This window comes from Pholis gunnellus, assembly GCF_910591455.1.
Source record: "Pholis gunnellus genome assembly, chromosome: 22".
Lineage (NCBI taxonomy): Eukaryota > Metazoa > Chordata > Actinopteri > Perciformes > Pholidae > Pholis > Pholis gunnellus.
Genome location: NC_136549.1, coordinates 17,321,761 through 17,343,034, shown reverse-complemented (window position 1 = coordinate 17,343,034; position 21,274 = coordinate 17,321,761). Strand labels below are relative to the sequence as shown.

Genomic DNA, 21,274 nt, shown 5'->3' with positions numbered 1-21,274 from the left:
CTATACAGATTTATTATTCACCTGACTCATCCCAAACCCCGCCCCCAGCCCGTCTCCCGGTTGGCTCCACTTGATCGGACAGCCGTCCTCTCCCGGGCCAATCGAGAACTCCAAAGGTCCCAGATCGCCGCCGATTGGCTGAGGGGAGTGGCCGCTGTTGGTGATGCCGTCGGTGTGGTTGGCCAGCAGCGAGGAGGAGGCGGGGTTTCGGCTGATGACGAGCTCCAGGTGGTTCGGAGACTCGGCGATCAGCGGAACCACGAGGCAGCAGTCGAAGTCCCGGGTCCGGACGTGGTTAATCTGGAAGACATAGAACGTATATGGTTCACGAGTAGCCTCACAGGAGGTGCTAGCGTGGACGCAGATACTCGTGTTTTTGTACCTGTAGTATTCGATCATAGGCCTGGAGGCCGCCCTGCTCTGCCGGGCCTCCCGGTCGGATGTTGTTAACGTAGACGCCGCGGTCCAACATGCCGTCAGAAACACTGAACCCAAAGTCCTCCAGATCCGAGAGCTTCTCCAGAGTCAGCTGCAAACACACACACACACACACTACGTTAGATAACAGGAAGTAGATTTACATCCGGTCCCTTTGAAAGGTTCATACGTCACCTTGTGGAGTTCCACAGGGTTGTGGTTCAGGATCTCATTGACTTCCTGCCTCATCTTCCTCATGGCAAAGGCCCGGCGCTGGGGGTCAGAGGGCAAGGTGTTGGACCGATTGGACACCTGAGAAAAGGCACAATTAATAATTCACTTTAGAGATAGAACACAGGTGTAACAGTCAAGAGGTCAGAGGTCAGTCCTGGTTACCTGTGGTTTGGAGTTGCTGCGTTCCTGGAAGCTCGCCTGGCGTCCCAGTGTGCTGCGCAGGGGGGTGGGGTCATGGTTCAGACTGAGGCTGGAGCCGGACATGATGGTCGCCTGGAGACAGTCAATCACAAACATCCAATCACAGAGAGTCAATTAAAAACATCCAATCACAGAGAGCCAATCACAAACATCCAATCACAGAGAGTCAATTAAAAACATCCAATCACAGAGAGCCAATCACAAACATCCAATCACAGAGAGTCAATCACAAACATCCAATCACAGAGAGTCAATTAAAAACATCCAATCACAGAGAGCCAATCACAAACATCCAATCACAGAGAGCCAATCAAAAACATCCAATCACAGAGAGTCAATCACAAACATCCAATCACAGAGTCAATTAAAAACATCCAATCACAGAGTCAATCACAAACATCCAATCATAGAGAGTCAATCACAAACATCCAATCACAGAGAGTCAATCACAAACATCCAATCATAGAGAGTCAATTAAAAACATCCAATCACAGAGAGCCAATCAAAAACATCCAATCACAGAGAGTCAATCAAAAACATCCAATCACAGAGAGTCAATCACAAACATCCAATCATAGAGAGCCAATCAAAAACATCCAATCACAGAGAGCCAATCAAAAACATCCAATCACAGAGAGCCAATCAAAAACATCCAATCACAGAGAGTCAATCACAAACATCCAATCATAGAGAGCCAATCAAAAACATCCAATCACAGAGAGCCAATCAAAAACATCCAATCACAGAGAGTCAATCAAAAACATCCAATCACAGAGTCAATTAAAAACATCCAATCACAGAGAGCCAATCAAAAACATCCAATCACAGAGCCAATCAAAAACATCCAATCACAGAGAGCCAATCAAAAACATCCAATCACAGAGAGTCAATCACAAACATCCAATCATAGAGAGCCAATCAAAAACATCCAATCACAGAGAGCCAATCAAAAACATCCAATCACAGAGAGTCAATCAAAAACATCCAATCACAGAGTCAATTAAAAACATCCAATCACAGAGAGCCAATCAAAAACATCCAATCACAGAGTCAATCAAAAACATCCAATCACAGAGAGTCAATCAAAAACATCCAATCATAGAGAGTCAATTAAAAACATCCAATCACAGAGAGCCAATCAAAAACATCCAATCACAGAGAGTCAATCAAAAACATCCAATCACAGAGAGTCAATCACAAACATCCAATCATAGAGAGCCAATCAAAAACATCCAATCACAGAGAGCCAATCAAAAACATCCAATCACAGAGAGTCAATCAAAAACATCCAATCATAGAGAGCCAATCAAAAACATCCAATCACAGAGAGCCAATCAAAAACATCCAATCACAGAGTCAATCAAAAACATCCAATCATAGAGAGCCAATCAAAAACATCCAATCACAGAGAGCCAATCAAAAACATCCAATCACAGAGTCAATCAAAAACATCCAATCATAGAGAGCCAATCAAAAACATCCAATCACAGAGTCAATTAAAAACATCCAATCACAGAGAGCCAATCAAAAACATCCAATCACAGAGTCAATCAAAAACATCCAATCACAGAGAGTCAATCAAAAATAAAACAGTTGGCGAGTTCTACTGTGTTCTACTGACAGGTTCTACTGCTGTTCTTTCTATCAACAGATCTACTGATGGATTCTAGGAAGGTTTGGTCCGAATCACTGTTATTACAACTGGCAGGAACTTCTGACCTGATGTTTTAATATTTAAACATATTTGATTTCTTATTTTATTCTGCTCTAATTCTACTTAATAAACGCTCCTCAGCCAATCAGAATCAAGGACTCATCAGACACATGCGTGACTTCATGACCGACAAAACAAACTACCCATCAGGCCTTGCACAAGCTCTCCCAGCATGCCTTGCTCAAACTGCCATGCCCGGTGCAACGTGACTCTGCCACGTGATTGGCCAGAAGCCGGGTGATGTCACTGAAATGTCACAATGACGTCACCATGGTCTGTGTAGCTTTGCTGCCGGTGGTTAGAGGCACATTAAAAAAACATGTCTGATGTTAGACAACGCTAAAACTAGAGGAGACGAGAGGAGGAGGAGAGGAAAGAGGAGAGGAGGAGAGGACAGGAGAGGAGAGGAAAGGAGAGGAAGGAGGAGGAAGGAGGAGAGGAAGGAGAGGAAGGAGGAGAAGAGGACAGGAGAGGAGAGGAGAGGAAGGAGGAGGAAGGAGGAGAGGCAGGAGAGGAAGGAGGAGAAGAGGACAGGAGAGGAGAGGAGAGGAAGGAGGAGTTAGTAGCTGGAGAGGAGGGAGGAGGATACCAGAGTGAGGAGGTGCGCTTCCTTTCCGTCCTCCTGGAAGAGAAGGAGTCATTTCTCTTTTCAGCTCAATAACTCAACGTTTACGGGTTCATTGATTAAGTATTAAGTATCTGATTAAGTACACTGATAACGTTATATTTGAAGTACAAGAAATGTACTAAAGATGTATTTAAAGGAAACGCTTTGTTCAAAACAAAGAGTTGATTTAAAGTGACAGCCCTGATGTCAGAAACATCTTTATTTGTTGTGAAATTCATTTTCACTGATCAGTTCATCTGCAGTATGTCGAGTCGTCTACTACTACTACTATAATACTACTACTACTACTACTACTACTACTACTACTTCTTTCAGTACTACTCACCTCCAGCTCTCGCAGGATGCCGCTCTGGCCGCAGGTCTCCAGATCCTCCAGAGCCTGAGACCAGAAGTTCTCCTCCTGGTCCGGTTCTGTCCCATCGTGTCCCACAGTGAACCTGGGGTCACAGGTCACAGGTCAGCCAATCAGAGAGAACATCATGGTGGACACATGCACACACACACACACACACACACACAGAGGAGGCTGGAGAAGAACAGGTCATGCCGGTGAGACTTGTGAGGGACATGTGTCAGGGGTCAAAGGTCACCAGGTGAGTGATAGAGGACTGTGGGGGGTTAGGGTCACCAGGTGAGCGATAGAGGACTGTAGGGGGGGGGGGGGAGGGGGGCAGAGGTCACCAGGTGAGTGACAGAGGTCAGAGGTCAGTGAGGTACCTGCTGTCAGAGATTAGACCGCTGGGCAGATTACAGCCTCTGCAGACAGAGACACACTGCTGCTGTTAGCTCGCTGCTAGCAACTCCCACTGAGTTGAATAAGGAACGCTAACACACTAATTGTATGGAGGATTAAAAATGACAATATAATAAATGAATTGCAACAATTAAATGAATTAAATAAGAAAGAAACAAAATAAAGAATAAAAAAACTAAAATATCAAATAAATCTGGTATATTTGAAAATAAATAAATATGAACAGAAATAGAAAAAAATGAAAAAATAAAATTTATATTTTTAATTTTTATTTATTTTTAATTTTTATTTATTTTTTGATGAATTGCTTATTTTTATATGGATTGATTTGAATATTTATTATTCCCCAGTAGTATTTTCTGTCAACATTTATATCTGTTATAAATCATTTCTTGGCTATTATTTTATTTTTAAGTAGATACGCACAAAGAAGTTACGGTAACTTTTAAATAGTTTAAATATAGAGCCTAACACTATTTAATGTTCTTATTATATAAACTGGAAGCAAGTTTATCTCCTTCACGCTTTCTTATATATATATATATATATACACACACACACACACATATATATATATATATATATTGATTTTGTAACCTATACCTTGTATTCTTTATTCGAGTCATTCTAACGGATACAAACCTGTTTAAATATATTTACACGTTTCTTCCAGAAATGATGAATTAACTGTCTTACCCTCCGAGCGGTGGGTGGTCCCAGTCGTCGTCGCTCAGGCCCAGATCTGACAGCGGATTGGCTCTTTGGCGAGCGGAGGAAGATGATTGGCTGTTGGTCGTCTTGGCGTTGCGCCACTCGTGGAAACTGTACGGAGACGACTGAAATGGCGGCGCTGCACACGGAGAAAATATAATAACATTAAAAAATATATTAACATTAAAATATATTAACATTAATAAATATATTATAACATGAAAAAATATATTAACATTAAAATATATATTTACATTAAAATATATAATAACATTAAAATATATTAACATTAAAAAATATATTTACATTTAAAAAATATAATAACATGAAAAAATATATTAACATTAAAATATATATTTACATTAAAATATATAATAACATTAAAATATATTAACATTAAAAAATATATTAACATTTAAAAAATATAATAACATTAAAAAATATATTAACATTAAAATATATTAACATTAAAATATATATTTACATTAAAATATATAATAACATTAAAATATATTAACATTAAAAAATATATTAACATTAAAATATATTAACATTAATAAATATATTATAACATGAAGAAATATATTAACATTAAAATATATATTTACATTCAAATATATAATAACATTAAAATATATTAACATTAAAAAATATATTAACATTAAAAATATATTAACATTAAAATATATTAACATTAAAATATATATTTACATTAAAATATATAATAACATTAAAATATATTAACATTAAAAAATATATTAACATTAAAATATATTAACATTAATAAATATATTATAACATGAAGAAATATATTAACATTAAAATATATATTTACATTAAAATATATAATAACATTAAAATATATTAACATTAAAAAATATATTAACATTAAAATATATTAACATTAAAATATATATTTACATTAAAATATATAATAACATTAAAATATATTAACATTAAAACAGTGTTGACAGGTTCTTCTGACAGGTTCTACTGTGTTCTCCTGACAGGTTCTACTGTGTTCTACTGAAGGACTGAGTGCTTCCTACCCGTTGTGGAGAAGCTGGCGTCCATGTTGGACCCGTCCCAGGACTCCACGGCGCTGTCCACAGACGGCAGCGTGCTGAACGCTCGCTGGCTCGACAGCGGCGCCACCATGACGACGGGATCGTCCACCCCATCCTGGTGCTCGTGGACAAGCCCCGCCCCCGTCCCCAGGCCTGGACCAATCACACAGGTCTTTGGGCTCGACACTAAAGAGAGAGAAAACGTCCCGTTGTTCTGATCTTATATTCGTTTACATTTTGTACAGTTATCACCAGTAAAAGAATGCAGAATCATCTGTTAGTAATGTATCGTAATGTATCCATTAATGTACAGACAACTATCACTGGATACCACAATACTGAAGAAGATTCTCAGGCATATATAGACATCTATATATATATAGATATATGTGTGTATATCTATATAGACATATATCTATATATATATATAGATATATGTGTGTGTGTACGTACAGTCTCCCTGCTTCTTGATCTTCAGTGTGACCGTCTCTCCTGCTTGCTGCAGCAGACTGATGGCTTCACTCAGAGGTTTCCCCTTCAGGCTGCTGCTGTTGATCGCCAGAATACGATCGCCGACATGGATCGCACCGGTCCTACAGCACACACACACACACACACACACACACACACTTAATAACCCTAAACAAAATGATTTAAAATAATAGCAGTAAATAATAATAAATAAATAATAAAGTGTTATATGTTTTATTACCAGCAGAGGGCGACGTGCTCCACATCGTCACTGTTTTAATTTATATTTAATGCTCACAGTCGGTTTTATTAGTCTTCACTGGAGACATTTCTTTTTAATTTTTAATTATTCAATCATTCCGGCTCTATTGTTGTATGCGGCGTAAAAAGGGTTTGAGTTTTGTTTTTAAATTTGGAAGTTGAACGTCCTATAATAAGTCAATAATAATAATAAACATGTCGCCAACATACAGACCCTCTATGTCCCCCTGACCAGTGCACACTTGAGTGTTGAAGATGTACTCGGATGAGAGTAATCAGAGTACAGTACCTCTCGGCCAGCCCTCCTTTGCTCAGTGACGAGATGATGATGGGGTCGAACGGCTCCTCGGTGCCGGAGATGGTGATCCCCAGCGGGCCTCCGTAGCGCTGCAGCTCCACCGTGTAGATGATGTTACCGGACACTTCCTGTTCGTCTGAAACGATCAATAAAGATTCATTCAACACCAGGTCGACCGAGGAGCATCATGGGAGCAGAGCTGGTGCTGAAGGGTTAATGAAGGAGTGTGGGGGGGTCTTAGGGTCCTTAAGGAGGTCCTTGAGATGCCTGATTCATTCCGGGGTTTGATTAGTTTAAGATTTTTTCTATTAAGTCAATATTATTACTAATACATTATAATGATTAATATTATCAAAATGACTTTTCCCTCTGACACGTAGTAGTTTATGGAAGACAGAAGCTGACAAAATAAAATAAAATAAAATAAGAATTAATATGCCATTAAATATATAATATAATATTAAACATGTAGGAATTAAACAATTGATTAAATGGGAAATAAATCAAAATTTCTGTTTTAACTTTCTCTAATATTTATTTACTTTTCTATTAATATTAAATTAGTTAAAAAAATAAAAAGAAGAAAATAAATAGAGGAATTAATAAAAATAAAAAAAGCATCAAGAAGCAAATGAAAACAGAAATATATATTTATGTCACATTTGATGAATTAATGAATGCCTACATTTATAATTTAGATTATTTTGGAACATTTAATTGCATAAATTAATTTATATAACGAGTCATTTATTTATTTATTCAGTTTCCGTCCTCCATAGCGTTGAGGTACACAGTGAGTAGAAAGTACCTCAGTGCAGTACTTCATAAACAGTAAGTACTGCTGAGTCGTAGCTACCGCCCCCTAGAGGAGGAGGCTGTCATTACAGCTCACTCATATAGAGCATGAAGATGTATCTTTAGGGTTTAATCTGCTCTGATGACGTCGTCTTTGTACCCGAGTTGTCTTCGTCTTTTCGTATCTTCAGCTTGACGAGTTCTTCACACTGCTGCAGGATCTCAACGGCCTCCTCCATCGAGCAGTTCTCCACCCGGATGTTATCGATGGCCAGCAGCTTGTCTCCGAGCTCCAGAGTCCCCGTCCTGACACACACACGCAGAGACACACACACACACACACACACAGAGACACAGAGACACAGAGACACACACACACACACACACAGAGACACACACACACACACACACACAGAGACACAGAGACACAGAGACACACACACACACACACACACACACACACACACACACACACACACACACACACACACACACACACACACACACACACACACACACACACACACACACACACACACACTTTCTTTGTTAAATATTCATCTTTAAACCTTCAGATAAATGTAGATGTCAAACTCGGTCAGCTGTCTGTAATTGGTTGGTTAATTAGGCCAACAGTCCAGGTCAGTGTGTGTGTGTGTGTGTGTGTTTTGTAGGTCATGTGTTTTGGAGTGTGAAGCAGAAAATGTGAGCTAGAGAGCTTCTGTCAGCAGGTAGCATCTGTTTTACCATCTTTACAGTGAGGGAACATTACAGAATATAACTGTTAGATAACGTGTGTGTGTGTGTGTGTGTGTACCTGTGTGCTACGCTGCCTTTCTTGATGTCAGAGATGATCAGAGGATCACCTGGTTTCCTGTTGGACGGAGCTGCAGACAGACAGTCAGAGAGAGAGACACAGACAGAGAGAGAGACAGTCAGACAGATGATGTCACACACAGAGAGATCAAACAGAAAACTACATCATTCAGTTTGTTGCCTCCAGATGAAGATGAAATGTTGAAGATGAAATCAAAGCAGCTCATAGAATATTAAAGAGACAAACATGAGGCCGTGTTTCTACTTCCTGTCTCACTCACAGCTGATGGTGATTCCCAGCTCCACTCCGGGTTTCTTTGGGAGCTTCACGTGAAACGTTCCTGAACTGGGAATGACCGACTCTGAAGACACACAGACGACTGACGTCAGTATACAAGAACATCTACATCTATCTACATCCATCTACATCTATCTACAGCATGGGACAAACACAAAGAAATGACGAGTTAACATACGCAGCAAAATCTAAATGAACAAAAGAAATAAATACAACATGTTCTAAAAGTTTATATCATAAATTGGGCTGCAACTAACGATTATTTTAATTATCGATTAATCTGTCGATTATTTCTTCAATTAATCGATGAATCAGATAAAAAAACAAAGCATTAATTTCCAACCGAAACAATGTCGTGACGCTGTGGCGCGATAGCCTATCAGCGTTGAGATGTTTCTCCTGTCATCACTGACGTCCTGCTGTTGTTGAATCAGGAAACAAACACTGTAGCCGTCTGTGTTCACCCAGAGCTCTACGACCCCTCATATCAGTAGAGACCAGACTATGTGTGTACATGTGTGTGTGTGTAAACCATATGGTACAAACAATGAAATAGACGCTGCCGTATTTACGTCTAGATGATGTTATCGTGAGTGTTGATGGAGCTGCTATAATGTTAGCATAGCCTAGCACCGATCCATCCGAGCTCCATTGAGAAAACAAGTACAAATCGGCATCATTACGTAGTTATTTCGGAGTCCCTTTGTGTCGGTTTATTGCCGTTAAATCACAGCCAAGTCAGTGTATTGTGTGTTCATACAGCTGTAGTAAACAGCCGACGTGTGGCTCGCTAGACACAGTGAGCTCGATGAAATCCACGGAGCTCCTCCGGACTATGTTATGAACCAGACATGACGGCGTTTAGTTCCCCGTGATATCTGGGACTTCCACAACACGTGCTGAGCAGAAATAGAGGTGATTTTTTCCACGGTTGATGGCGGACAGTTCAACGGCTTTCAGGCCGATAAGCCACGCCCCCTCTCTGGCGCGTCCAGCGCGATTCACGAGAATAAACACAAATAGTCCCCGGCGCGTCATTCGCGCGTTCATCGCGTTTGGTGTGAACACGCCATTATTGAGCGGCGTAAAAATCGCGCGACACAACGAATCGATAATGAAATTCTTTGCCAACTCTTTTAATAATCGATTATTATCGATTTTATGGATTCGTTGTTGCAGCCCTAATTATAAATACACAAAAATAATCTTCTTAAAACAAACAACGTGGCGTTGTTCTGTTTGATGGGAAGCAGAGTAAATACGTTTTAATTTGTTTACAATCAGGAACGAGTGACGTCACTCGATTTAAGAGTCGTTTTAATGTGTTTGACATATTTATTACTATTTATTACTTCAACATATTTCTGCTCTAATCTTTCATGAATATGAATATAAACCCGCCTGATTGGCTGTTGTTGTGTTTTGTGTGTTAGAGATATCAGCGACAGTAACTACAGTGTGTGAGTCATTGCTGACAACATGTTGTTGTGTTCTGATCAGATGTGGGAGGATGTTTGTCTGACAGATTACAGCTGAGACACCACAGAAGAAGAAGAGGACGTAAACACTGACCGTCTGTCAATCAAGCAGACACCAGACGGATGGTTTCATTTCACCAACAACAGAAAACTAACTACTGTTTATATTCACGTCAACACATGCGGGCCTATTAGAGACACTACAGCTCGTAAACGAGACCAAAACTACAAAAAGTTACTTTTAAAACAAGAACTTTTTACGAACTTTGCTTGTTTCTTTCAAAATAAATGAATCAAATATTTTCTGTTTATATTTATTTCTGTTGTATTTCATTTATATATATATATTACTGTTAGCTTTAGTCTTCCATACAGTATCATTAATAGTAGTATCATTATGTATCATAATGTTGTATTCTTTGTGTGTGTGTGTGTGTGTGTGTGTGTGTGTGTGTGTGTGTGAAGTTACCGGCGACGTCGAACTCGATCTCCAGCGTGAGCTGAGCCGTGATGGACGAGTCTCTGAGCAGCTGATTGGTTTCTTCCAGAGTCGAGTCTTCAGTAGGAACTCCATTTATGGACAAAATCCTGTCACCGATCTGCAGGATACCACACCTACACACACACACACACACACACACAGACACACACACGCGCACACACACACACACACGCACACACAGTTGACAAATTATTAAGTTTTGGATCAAATTATTTCCCATTTATTTCTGTTGTCGTGTATTTCATTTATGTATATATTTTACTGTCATGTTTAGTCTTCCATACTGTATCATTACCAGTAGTATCATTATGTATCATTAACAGTAGTATCATTAACAGTAGTATCATTATGTATCATTAACAGTAGTATCATTAACAGTAGTATCATTATGTATCATTAACAGTAGTATCATTATGTATCATTAACAGTAGTATCATTAACAGTAGTATCATTATGTATCATTAACAGTAGTATCATTAACAGTAGTATCATTATGTATCATTAACAGTAGTATCATTATGTATCATTAACAGTAGTATCATTATGTATCATTAACAGTAGTATATTATATATCACTAACAGTATATTATGTAGTACTACCTCTCTGCCGGGCTGTCGGGGTCGATGTAGGCGATGAGCGGCGGTGAGGAGAGCGTTTCCGTGGCGAAGACTCCGCCCTGAAGCTGGAGGCCGAACCCCATCACGCCGTCGCCTAGCAACATCACCTCCGTGGTCTCCGTGTGAACGACCTGACCGGCGAGACCGACGGTGCTGGAGGCAAGAGACACTGAGAGAGAGAGAGAGAGAGAGAGAGAGACAGGTTCAGTAGAGTCCTAGTACCACAGAGAGAGAGACAGGGTCAGTAGAGTACTAGTACCACAGAGAGAGAGAGACAGGGTCAGTAGAGTACTAGTACCACAGAGAGAGAGACAGGGTCAGTAGAGTACTAGTACCACAGAGAGAGAGACAGGGTCAGTAGAGTACTAGTACCACAGAGAGAGAGACAGGGTCAGTAGAGTACTAGTACCACAGAGAGAAAGAGACAGGTTCAGTAGAGTACTAGTACCACAGAGAGAGAGACAGGGTCAGTAGAGTACTAGTACCACAGAGAGAGAGACAGGGTCAGTAGAGTACTAGTACCACAGAGAGAGAGACAGGGTCAGTAGAGTACTAGTACCACAGAGAGAGAGAGACAGGTTCAGTAGAGTACTAGTACCACAGAGAGAGAGACAGGGTCAGTAGAGTACTAGTACCACAGAGAGAGAGAGACAGGTTCAGTAGAGTACTAGTACCACAGAGAGAGAGACAGGGTCAGTAGAGTACTAGTACCACAGAGAGAGAGACAGGGTCAGTAGAGTACTAGTACCACAGAGAGAGAGACAGGGTCAGTAGAGTACTAGTACCACAGAGAGAGAGACAGGGTCAGTAGAGTACTAGTACCACAGAGAGAGAGAGACAGGGTCAGTAGAGTACTAGTACCACAGAGAGAGAGACAGGGTCAGTAGAGTACTAGTACCACAGAGAGAGAGACAGGGTCAGTAGAGTACTAGTACCACAGAGAGAAAGAGACAGGTTCAGTAGAGTACTAGTACCACAGAGAGAGAGACAGGGTCAGTAGAGTACTAGTACCACAGAGAGAGAGACAGGGTCAGTAGAGTACTAGTACCACAGAGAGAGAGAGACAGGGTCAGTAGAGTACTAGTACCACAGAGAGAGAGAGACAGGTTCAGTAGAGTACTAGTACCACAGAGAGAGAGACAGGGTCAGTAGAGTACTAGTACCACAGAGAGAGACAGAGAGATATTGAGAACATTGTAAACAACCAATCCTCCTCCTCCTCGCTTCCTTCCATCCTCTCTCCTCCTCCTCCTCCTCTTTCTCCTACTCTCCTCCTCCTCCTCTTTCTCCTACTCTCCTCCTCCTCTTTCTCCTACTCTCCTCCTCCTCCTCCTCTCCTCTCTCCTCCTCCTCCTCTCCTCTCTCCTCCTCCTCTTTCTCCTACTCTCCTCCTCCTCTTTCTCCTACTCTCCTCCTCCTCCTCCTCTCCTCTCTCCTCCTCCTCCTCTCCTCTCTCCTCCTCCTCCTCCTCTTTCTCCTACTCTCCTCCTCCTCTTTCTCCTACTCTCCTCCTCCTCCTCCTCTCCTCTCTCCTCCTCCTCCTCTCCTCTCTCCTCCTCCTCCTCCTCTTTCTCCTACTCTCCTCCTCCTCTTTCTCCTACTCTCCTCCTCCTCCTCCTCTCCTCCTCCTCCTCCTCCTCCTCCCCACTAATAGTCATTTTTCTCTAATCAACCATCAGAGGGATGTGGATCTGTTAATGTGGATCAATGATCAGTAATTAGTATCGGTGGCAGCACTGTGATCTCTGAGGTCTGAGGAGAGACTCACAGGAGCTCTTGAAGTCCTTCTTCTTGGCCTTCCTCCTCATCAGCGTCCCCCGTGGACTCGTGGGATACATGTTCCGGGGCAGCGTGCTCATGTTGAGGGACGAGAGACTATAGGCCGACATGGAGCCAGGAGAGAACGAGTGGCTGAGAGCTAAAGAGAGAGAGAGAGAGAGACGATGAAGATGATGAGGAGAGGAGGTCTCACTCTGACTAAAAACATCACACTACAGGAAGAGAGAGAGAGAGAGGGAGAGAGAGAGAGGGAGAGAGAGAGAGAGAGAGGGGCGGACGTACAAGGGTTGTTTGTATGGCGGTTGTGCGATCTGGCAGCTGATTGGTCGGGGTGGTACGTGTTGTAGTGGTAGGGGGGGAGGATGGGGGCGGAGCCTCCGGTCTCCCAGGGGAGGGTGCGGGTACTACGCTGCACCTTGACTGCACACACACACACACACACACACACACACACACACACACACACACACACACACACACACAGGAGGGTGTTTGGGTTAAGACAGGAGGAAAGGTCAGAGGTCAGGTAGCTGCTTTATAAAAGATTACATTTTATTCATGTAATCTTTTATTAGATCATTTATCTGCATGTGAGTACACTGTGTTATCTACAGTGGCGGTGGAAGTGTATATGTATATATATATATATATATATATATATAGACTTTACTGAAGTTAAAGCACTTATACCACACTGTAAAAGTATTCTGTGACAAACACTGTTTATTCAGTCTGTATTTGTTAAATTCTACCGCTGAAGCTGCAGATTCATAATGATTGTAAACCATTCTTTCTTACTTGGCTGAGAAATCTACTTTATCATCGTCCCTTCTGTTGAAATGTGGACGACACAGATTGTTGTCCATATGCTGTCGGATAAACAGGCTCAAGATCGGAATCCTCTTCAGCGTTAGTGCTCTTTGTGAATGTATTTACACCATGCTGTGGTGCGTTCAGGGCCTGTTCTGTGTTTATACCATGCTGTGGTGCGTTCAGGGCCTGTTCTGTGTTTATACCATGCTGTGGTGCGTTCAGGGCCTGTTCTGTGTTTATACCATGCTGTGGTGCGTTCAGGGCCGGTCGGGCCTGGTGCTGAGGCAGGATCTCCATGCGGACGGTCTGACAGGAGGCAGAAAGCAGCTGAGTGGCTTCAGCCAGAGAACAAAACTCCATCGACTTCCCGTCAACAGACAGAATGTGATCTCCTCCATGAAGAGCGCCACATCTGAAGAAGAAGGAATGTGTTTTTGTTGTCAGTTAATATCTCCAAATATATTAGTTTAAGTCGTCGTATGGAAGCCCAGAGGGGACTTTGTCAAAATAATCAAACACAATTTAATTGTGTCCACTGAACAGCAGGTTAAAATGTTCAGATTGTATTTTAATTAGGTCGGTCTCGGGTCAGAGGTCAGGTTACCTGTCTGCTATGCTGGCTGGTTTCACCTTGTCGATGACGATGACCTGCTTGCTGCAGAACATGGAGGTGGACAGAGCCACGCCCAGACTGGAGCCCGTCACCTTCGCAACCTCCACCAGCAGCGGCCCCGACGCCGTGGCAACCGAATCTGACAACAACAACAAAGACATTTTAGTTTTGACTTTTTCCTTTCATTTGAGTTTAGTTTTAGCGGAGTCGTAGCCGCGCGGCTACGTGGAGTCCTAGCCACGCGACTGGAGAGGACCCCTCTGGCATGGGGATCAAACAGAGGGATTGAACTGACCCATCACTGAGACGTCGTACTCCAGCAGCAGCGTGGCTTCCTGTCCGCACTGCTTCAGGATGCTCATGGCCTCCGATAGCGTGCTGCCGTGGAGACGAATCCCGTCGATGCTCAGCAACCGGTCGCCCGGCTTTACGGTTCCTTCCCTGCAGAGAGAGAGAGAGAGAGAGAGAGAGAGAGCTCTTATTTTGTTTTTAAGTTTCTACAGAGGCTCCAGAGGGACAAAAAGCCCCTCCAGGTGAGACAGAGAGGTCAGAGGTGACGCACCTGTCAGCTGGACCGCTGGGCCTGATGGTTGTTATAACGATCGGGCGTGACTTGTTCCTGTCTTCATGAGCTCCACCTGCAGAAACACAGCCATGTATTTATAATAACACACACACACACACACACACACACACACACACACACACACACTGAGCTCCACTCACCTCTGATGACGAAGCCGAAGCTGTTTCCGTCTTTGTGAAGCGTGACTTCTACGTTCTTGAACATGACCCCTGACCCCTGCACCGCTGCAACACACCAACACATCATGACCTCTCATCTTTTTTAAAGAGTTTTAAAGAGTAAAAAGTACAATATGTACCTCTGAGATGTAGAAAGTAGCAGAACATAGAATCTACATTCCACCGCTGGTACTACTACCTGTACTAGTACTACCCGGCAGTACTTACAGACCGGTGGTAGCTCGTACTCGACCTCCAGCACGACTCGCTCGCCGACGTTCTTCAGCAGACTGATGATCTCGTCGTGTCTGAACTTGGACAGGTTGATGCCGTTAACGGCTCGGATGTAGTCGCCCACGTTCAGCTGGTCGCTCCTACAAGAGGCCAAAGCGTCCGCTCCGTTACTAGTTTTATAATTATATATATATATATACACACATACACACACATACATATTTCCTCTATACAGGAATCAAACACTCAGATAAAAGGGTATCAACAAACAGGAAGTTTAAGGCAGTGAGCTCATGTTTTTTCAAAATAAATGTCTGAACAATAAAAGATGTAGAAACATATTAAATCAGAGCGATTCGTAGGATGAAGAGATTATTCGTTACCTGGCAGCGATGCCTCCCTGTCGCAGGTTTGAAACCCGGGGCTTCCCGTCTTTGTCGATGCCGCCGGAGACCGTCAGTCCGAGCGTCGTCCCCTCCTTCTTCATCAGCTCCACCACCGAGCACCCCCGGAACTCGTCTACGTCACACACACACACACACACACACACACACACACACACACACACACACACACACACACACACACACACACACACACACACACACACACACACACACACACACACACACACACACACACACACACAAAGTAATAAAATATAATATTTGTTGTGTATTTCACTTTTATGCCTTCAAGCTTTTTTTTCTTCCATCTCTGACTCTGACTTCATACTTTTGTCGCCTCAAGAAAAATAAATAATAATCTGGAAAGAGGTGAGAAGTGAAGTCATCCTCTATTCTGTCGTCCCATCTATATTTCATCAGACGCCTGAAATATTGAACAGAGACGGGCGAGAGATGGAGGGAGAGAGCAGAGGGGGAGAGATCTCACAGCAGACCGAGCGTCCGTCAGGTGATAAAACACAACGCAGGATTTCATTGAAATGTTGTATTTTAATATTAATCGGGCAGAGCTTCGTCCTCTTTCATCCAGACGGGATTAAAACATCTGATCTCTGGCAGTGACCGTCATTGTCTTCCTCATCTTCTTCCTCATCTTCTTCCTCCAAAAGAGGATTCAGTGTCAGCTCTGACTCAGTCAACTCATAATCTTCTATTCTGTTCACATCCTCCATGAACCAGTTTTCAGAAACTTTTTTGAAAAGTGAAACTTCACAAACTGCCGTTTGACTTTTACGCTGAAAAAGTACAACAAAGATTCTCTCAGAGGAAAAGAGCTTCTTCTTCTTCTCAGCCGGAGCAAGAAGTGAGTCTGCAGCATCAGGGAGGTTCAGTTCTGCTACGAGGACCGTCAGAGCTGGTTCCGCTTTTGTTGACACAGTTCGGAAACACCAATGACAAAGCTCTACCAGTTCCTCCTTCAACTGGTTCCTAAGCTCTACCAGTTCCTCTGACTGCAACTCTACTTCGTTCTCTATCTGCTTCTGAAGCTCTACTTGTTCCATTAACTGGTTTCAAAGCTTCACCGGTTCCTTTTAGTGGTTCCAAATCTACACCACGTCCTTTAACTGGCTCTGAACCTCTTCCATTTCCTCTAACTGGTTCTAAAGCTCTTCCTGTTTGTCTGGTTCTGAAGCTCTTACAGTTACTGTTACTGGTTTCAAACCTCTACCATTTGCTCTCTAGAGTTATGAAGTATCACTGGATCTGGGTTCTACTAGTTTAGTGGTTCTGAAGCACTATTACTAGTTTTGAGGCTCTAGCAATTAATCAAAGTAGTTCTGAATCTTCTGCAGCCTTAACAGTCCTGTAACTGGTTCAGAACCTCAACCAGTTCCTCTAACTTATCCAAAGCTCTAACCAGATTCTCTAACTGGTCTGCCGGTTCCTCTAAATAGTTTGTCTGGTTCCCTATCCATGGCCCTGACAGCTGACCCGGGTTCCTGATGTAATATCGTAGTGTTCAGACTGCAGCAGTGTGATAGAGGAAAGTAGGCCACCGGCTGCAGGTGGGAGGAGGTGAACTTTTTGTGTGTTCTACTTCCAGAGCTTCATCGGTTATGAGCTCTGCTGGTGGAACCACACAGAGAACGTGAGCAGAAGGAACGGAACTAGAATATAACAGCGTGATAAATGTGTTGCGTGTTACCTGGTATGCTCTGCCTCCTGATGGCCAGCGCTCCATCTGGAGGTCTCGACCCGGCGGAGTGTTTGGCGTACGGCCCCTCATCTGAAACACAAATAAAGAATACACATTATTCTGACTTCCCGGTTCCTTTAACTGGTTCTGAAACCCAACATCTAATCTAAGAGGTTCTGTAGCTCTACCAGTCTCTCTTAACTGGTTCCAGTATGTAACTCTGAAACTCCCTCAAAGTGGAAACGAGCCTTTACCAGTTCTTTAAACTGGGTCTGATGCTCTACCACTTCCTGTAACTGGTCCCAGCCCTTTACCAGTTCCTCTGAAAGCTTAGGAAGCTCTACCAGTTCCTCTGACTGGCTCCAAACCTCCGCCAGCTCCTTTAACTGGTTCTGGAGCTCCACCACTTCCTCTAACTGGTTCCAGAAATGTACCAGTTCCTTCAACAAAACGTGACCCGTTCCTCTAACCACTTACGAATCTCGACCAGTATCTCTAACTGGTTATGAAGTTCTTCCAGTTCCCCTGAATGTTATGAAGCTCTACCGATTCGTGTTACTGGTCCTGGAGCTCCAGCAGTAGCTGTTACTGGCTCCAGACCAGTCCTTTTGACCGGTTTTGAAGCCCCAACCATTCTTGGCACTGGTTTTGAAGCTCTACCAGTTCCCCTAACTGGTCCTGAAGCTTGACTGGTTGCTTTGAATGGTTCTGGTCAGCTCATCTAACGTGTTTTTGGACTTCTACCAGTTCCTTCTACTGGTTTAGGGGTTCTATCAGTGCCTCTAACTGGCTCCAGACCTCAACCAGTTTCTTTAACTGGTTCTGAAGCTTCCATTAAACCATCAGAAACATATCATGGTCTCTGAATCCACAGACGAACCACAACTGCTTTTAACATCTTCTCTTCTGATTGGTGTCAAAGTGAGAAGCTCCCACAATGCATCTGTACTCACCATCCATCATCAGACATCCCAGAGTTCCCACCACAGAAATACATCTCAGGGCTAAGATGCAGTCTTATTTAAAAAACGACTACTGGCCTCACTAGCCGGTAAACTAGCATGTTAGCATCCTCCGCTTCAGACGATGCTACTAGTTAGCATCTCACAAAGCTTTTACTGAGCAGTTAACTGTGTGAGAAGTTCTGCTCTGCTCTCATGAATAAAGAAACTACCCACACAGAGGGATGACCTCATCAGTACAGCGGACCAATCCCTGTGGAGAACACAGCGGTCTATCTGAGTCTGGACCAATCACAGCAGTCCGCTGGGAGGCTTCTGGAGCCTCAAGTGGCCGTTTAATGAACTGCAGTTGTTTTGTTCTTTATTTCCTGGTGTGTAGGAACCTTTAGAGGCGACATCAGAGGAGCGGTTTGTTAAAGTTTCTGTGAATCAGCAGGACGACGATCACTTCACACTTCGGCTTCTTGTTTTTATCTCGTTCTATTTTCGGTTCTCTGTTGGTTCTATTTCATGTCGCGCTAGTTTATTCTAATCTGCTCCACATCTACGCGCGCACACACACGCACACACACACACACACACACACACACACACACACACACACACACACACACACACACACACACACACACACACACACACACCATAGCTAACAGAAGATGAAAGCTGAGCCTCCTCCACATGTAGGACAGCAGCATTTCTCTGTTTCAGCTACAGTACACACTGTGTATACACATAGTACATATATACTACACAATGAGCTATGTTGTGTGTATATATATATATATATATATATATATATACACACAGATAATGTAAACACGTATTGATGAGCGACAATTGTTTAAACAAGATCACACACTCAGTGGAGAAAATACTCTATTGCAGTAAAAGTACTAATACCACACTGTGAAAATACTCTGTTACAGTTAAATGTTCCTTTAGTTAAAGTACGCCAGTTTAATTAGTAAAATGTAGTTAAAAGTATTCAAACTGTGACTGTTATCTTTTATAATTGTTTCTTTTCAGACCAAATGAACAGATTAATATAATAATGAGATGAATGTCTAACAGATGAATCAGTAACACGTTAACATTTTTAATAATAAAGACTTTTAATAAGACATCTTGTGATTCACAAGCCGGGATGTGTGTTACTTGTATATTTAATATCCACTGAGGTCTAGTGTGACACAGACCATCTATTTTTAATCTTCATACTTTGTCTAAAAGGTTTGTGTTAAAACCTCAAATACACACAAATACTAGAGAAAGAACACAGCTGGGTTCTGTGGCCTCGGGGCTGTGATTTAAAAGAATAATAAAGTTTGAACAAAAGAAAACAAAAAGCCTCAAAATGTACATAAATGTATTATGTATATATTCCTTCTTGAGTACTTTCTGCCACTATCACATTTCAGAGGTACTTGTTATACTTTGTATTCCAACATGAGGTACTTTGCAAATTTACATCATTAGTATTAAATACAACAAATATTCATGCTGATACTTTTGTACTTCATTAGGATTTTGAATACTTTTGCTTGAGTAATAAATCTACTACAGTAGAGTATTTCCTACATGGAGGTACTACTTTAATAATACATACAGAGAGCAGTATTTTAAAAAGGAACAAAATTTCAGAGTAAAACGTCTCAGCTCCCCCGATAACACACACCATGAATATTACATTCAACAAAATAAGAGCTCTCTCTCTCTCTCGCTCTCTCTCTCTCTCTCTCTCTCTCTCTCTCTCAATGTCTCTCGTCCAAATCAACCTGCAGCGATCGACTGAATCAGGAAATCATTTTCCACTCCACACACACTTGACCACACACACACACACACACACACACACATGCATGCTCACACACACACACACACACACACACACACACACACACACACACACACACACACACACACACACACACACACACACACACACAGCTGCTTTGGTCATAAACAACCAGCTCTCTCTCTCTCTTTTCAATGTCAGCAGTTTACACCAAATGTCACTCGACCATCTCTCTTACACACACACACACACACATGTATATTACACATGCAAACATGCTTAGCCCTCCATCACTCTCTCTCTCTCTCTCTCTCTCTCTCTCTGTGTCTCTCTACCTTTGTTCACCCTGCGCAGGATCTGGCAGCGACATTTAAACGACACGGCGATCATGGTGAAGACGAGCCGAGCGTCGCCTCCCCCCCCACCGCCATGCAGCTGCAAGCCTCAACGCTACACCTCCTCCTCTCTCTCCTCCTCTTCCTCCTCTGTGAACGACCGAGTGACAGACGACCTCCTCAAACAGAAACCATCATGGAGATCGGCAGACGAGAGAGAGAGAGAGAGAGAGAGACAGAGAGAGAGAGAGAGAGAGAGAGAGAGAGAGAGAGAGAGAGAGAGAGAGAGAAGGGGGGAGAGAGCGCTGCAGATGTGGAGATCCTCCATGAAATGAGGAGAGAGGAGGGAGGAGGGAGGAGGGAGAGTCTGCGCAGATGGTAGGATGAAGAGGAGGAGGAGGAGGGGGGATGACGGAGAGCGAGGAGGGAGGATGTTTCCTTCTCCTGGTTTGTGATGCGTTTCTGTGCAGCTGGATGAAGGAAACGAGTGGAGATAAAAGAGAGGATAACGCAATGAATAGGAAGGAAAGGAGATACATCTAGAAGGAAAGCAATTATAAAAGAGGAAAGATAGAAAAAAGATGTAAGAGAAGGAAGGAAGGAGGTCATGCAAGACAGAAAGGAGTTACA

At 42.5% G+C, this 21,274-nt stretch overlaps 1 protein-coding gene across 1 annotated transcript in view; it reads right to left on the bottom strand.

Moving 5' to 3' along the window:
- Positions 1–21,274, bottom strand: part of grip1 (glutamate receptor interacting protein 1) — a gene marked incomplete at both ends in the record, with an annotated part of 30,026 nt that continues 8,752 nt past the window's right edge. Inside the window, 26 exons of the mRNA XM_079183714.1 lie at positions 1–300; positions 383–529; positions 613–729; positions 814–924; positions 3,156–3,188; positions 3,520–3,631; positions 3,912–3,950; positions 4,645–4,798; positions 5,709–5,912; positions 6,180–6,319; positions 6,748–6,892; positions 7,712–7,857; positions 8,369–8,438; positions 8,649–8,729; positions 10,613–10,758; positions 11,246–11,432; positions 13,032–13,181; positions 13,325–13,462; positions 14,098–14,267; positions 14,460–14,607; positions 14,764–14,909; positions 15,031–15,106; positions 15,195–15,278; positions 15,441–15,586; positions 15,830–15,965; positions 17,559–17,639. Of these exons, the coding sequence (XP_079039840.1) occupies positions 1–300; positions 383–529; positions 613–729; positions 814–924; positions 3,156–3,188; positions 3,520–3,631; positions 3,912–3,950; positions 4,645–4,798; positions 5,709–5,912; positions 6,180–6,319; positions 6,748–6,892; positions 7,712–7,857; positions 8,369–8,438; positions 8,649–8,729; positions 10,613–10,758; positions 11,246–11,432; positions 13,032–13,181; positions 13,325–13,462; positions 14,098–14,267; positions 14,460–14,607; positions 14,764–14,909; positions 15,031–15,106; positions 15,195–15,278; positions 15,441–15,586; positions 15,830–15,965; positions 17,559–17,639 (3,407 nt within the window). The remainder of the gene's footprint in view (positions 301–382; positions 530–612; positions 730–813; positions 925–3,155; positions 3,189–3,519; positions 3,632–3,911; positions 3,951–4,644; positions 4,799–5,708; positions 5,913–6,179; positions 6,320–6,747; positions 6,893–7,711; positions 7,858–8,368; positions 8,439–8,648; positions 8,730–10,612; positions 10,759–11,245; positions 11,433–13,031; positions 13,182–13,324; positions 13,463–14,097; positions 14,268–14,459; positions 14,608–14,763; positions 14,910–15,030; positions 15,107–15,194; positions 15,279–15,440; positions 15,587–15,829; positions 15,966–17,558; positions 17,640–21,274) is intronic.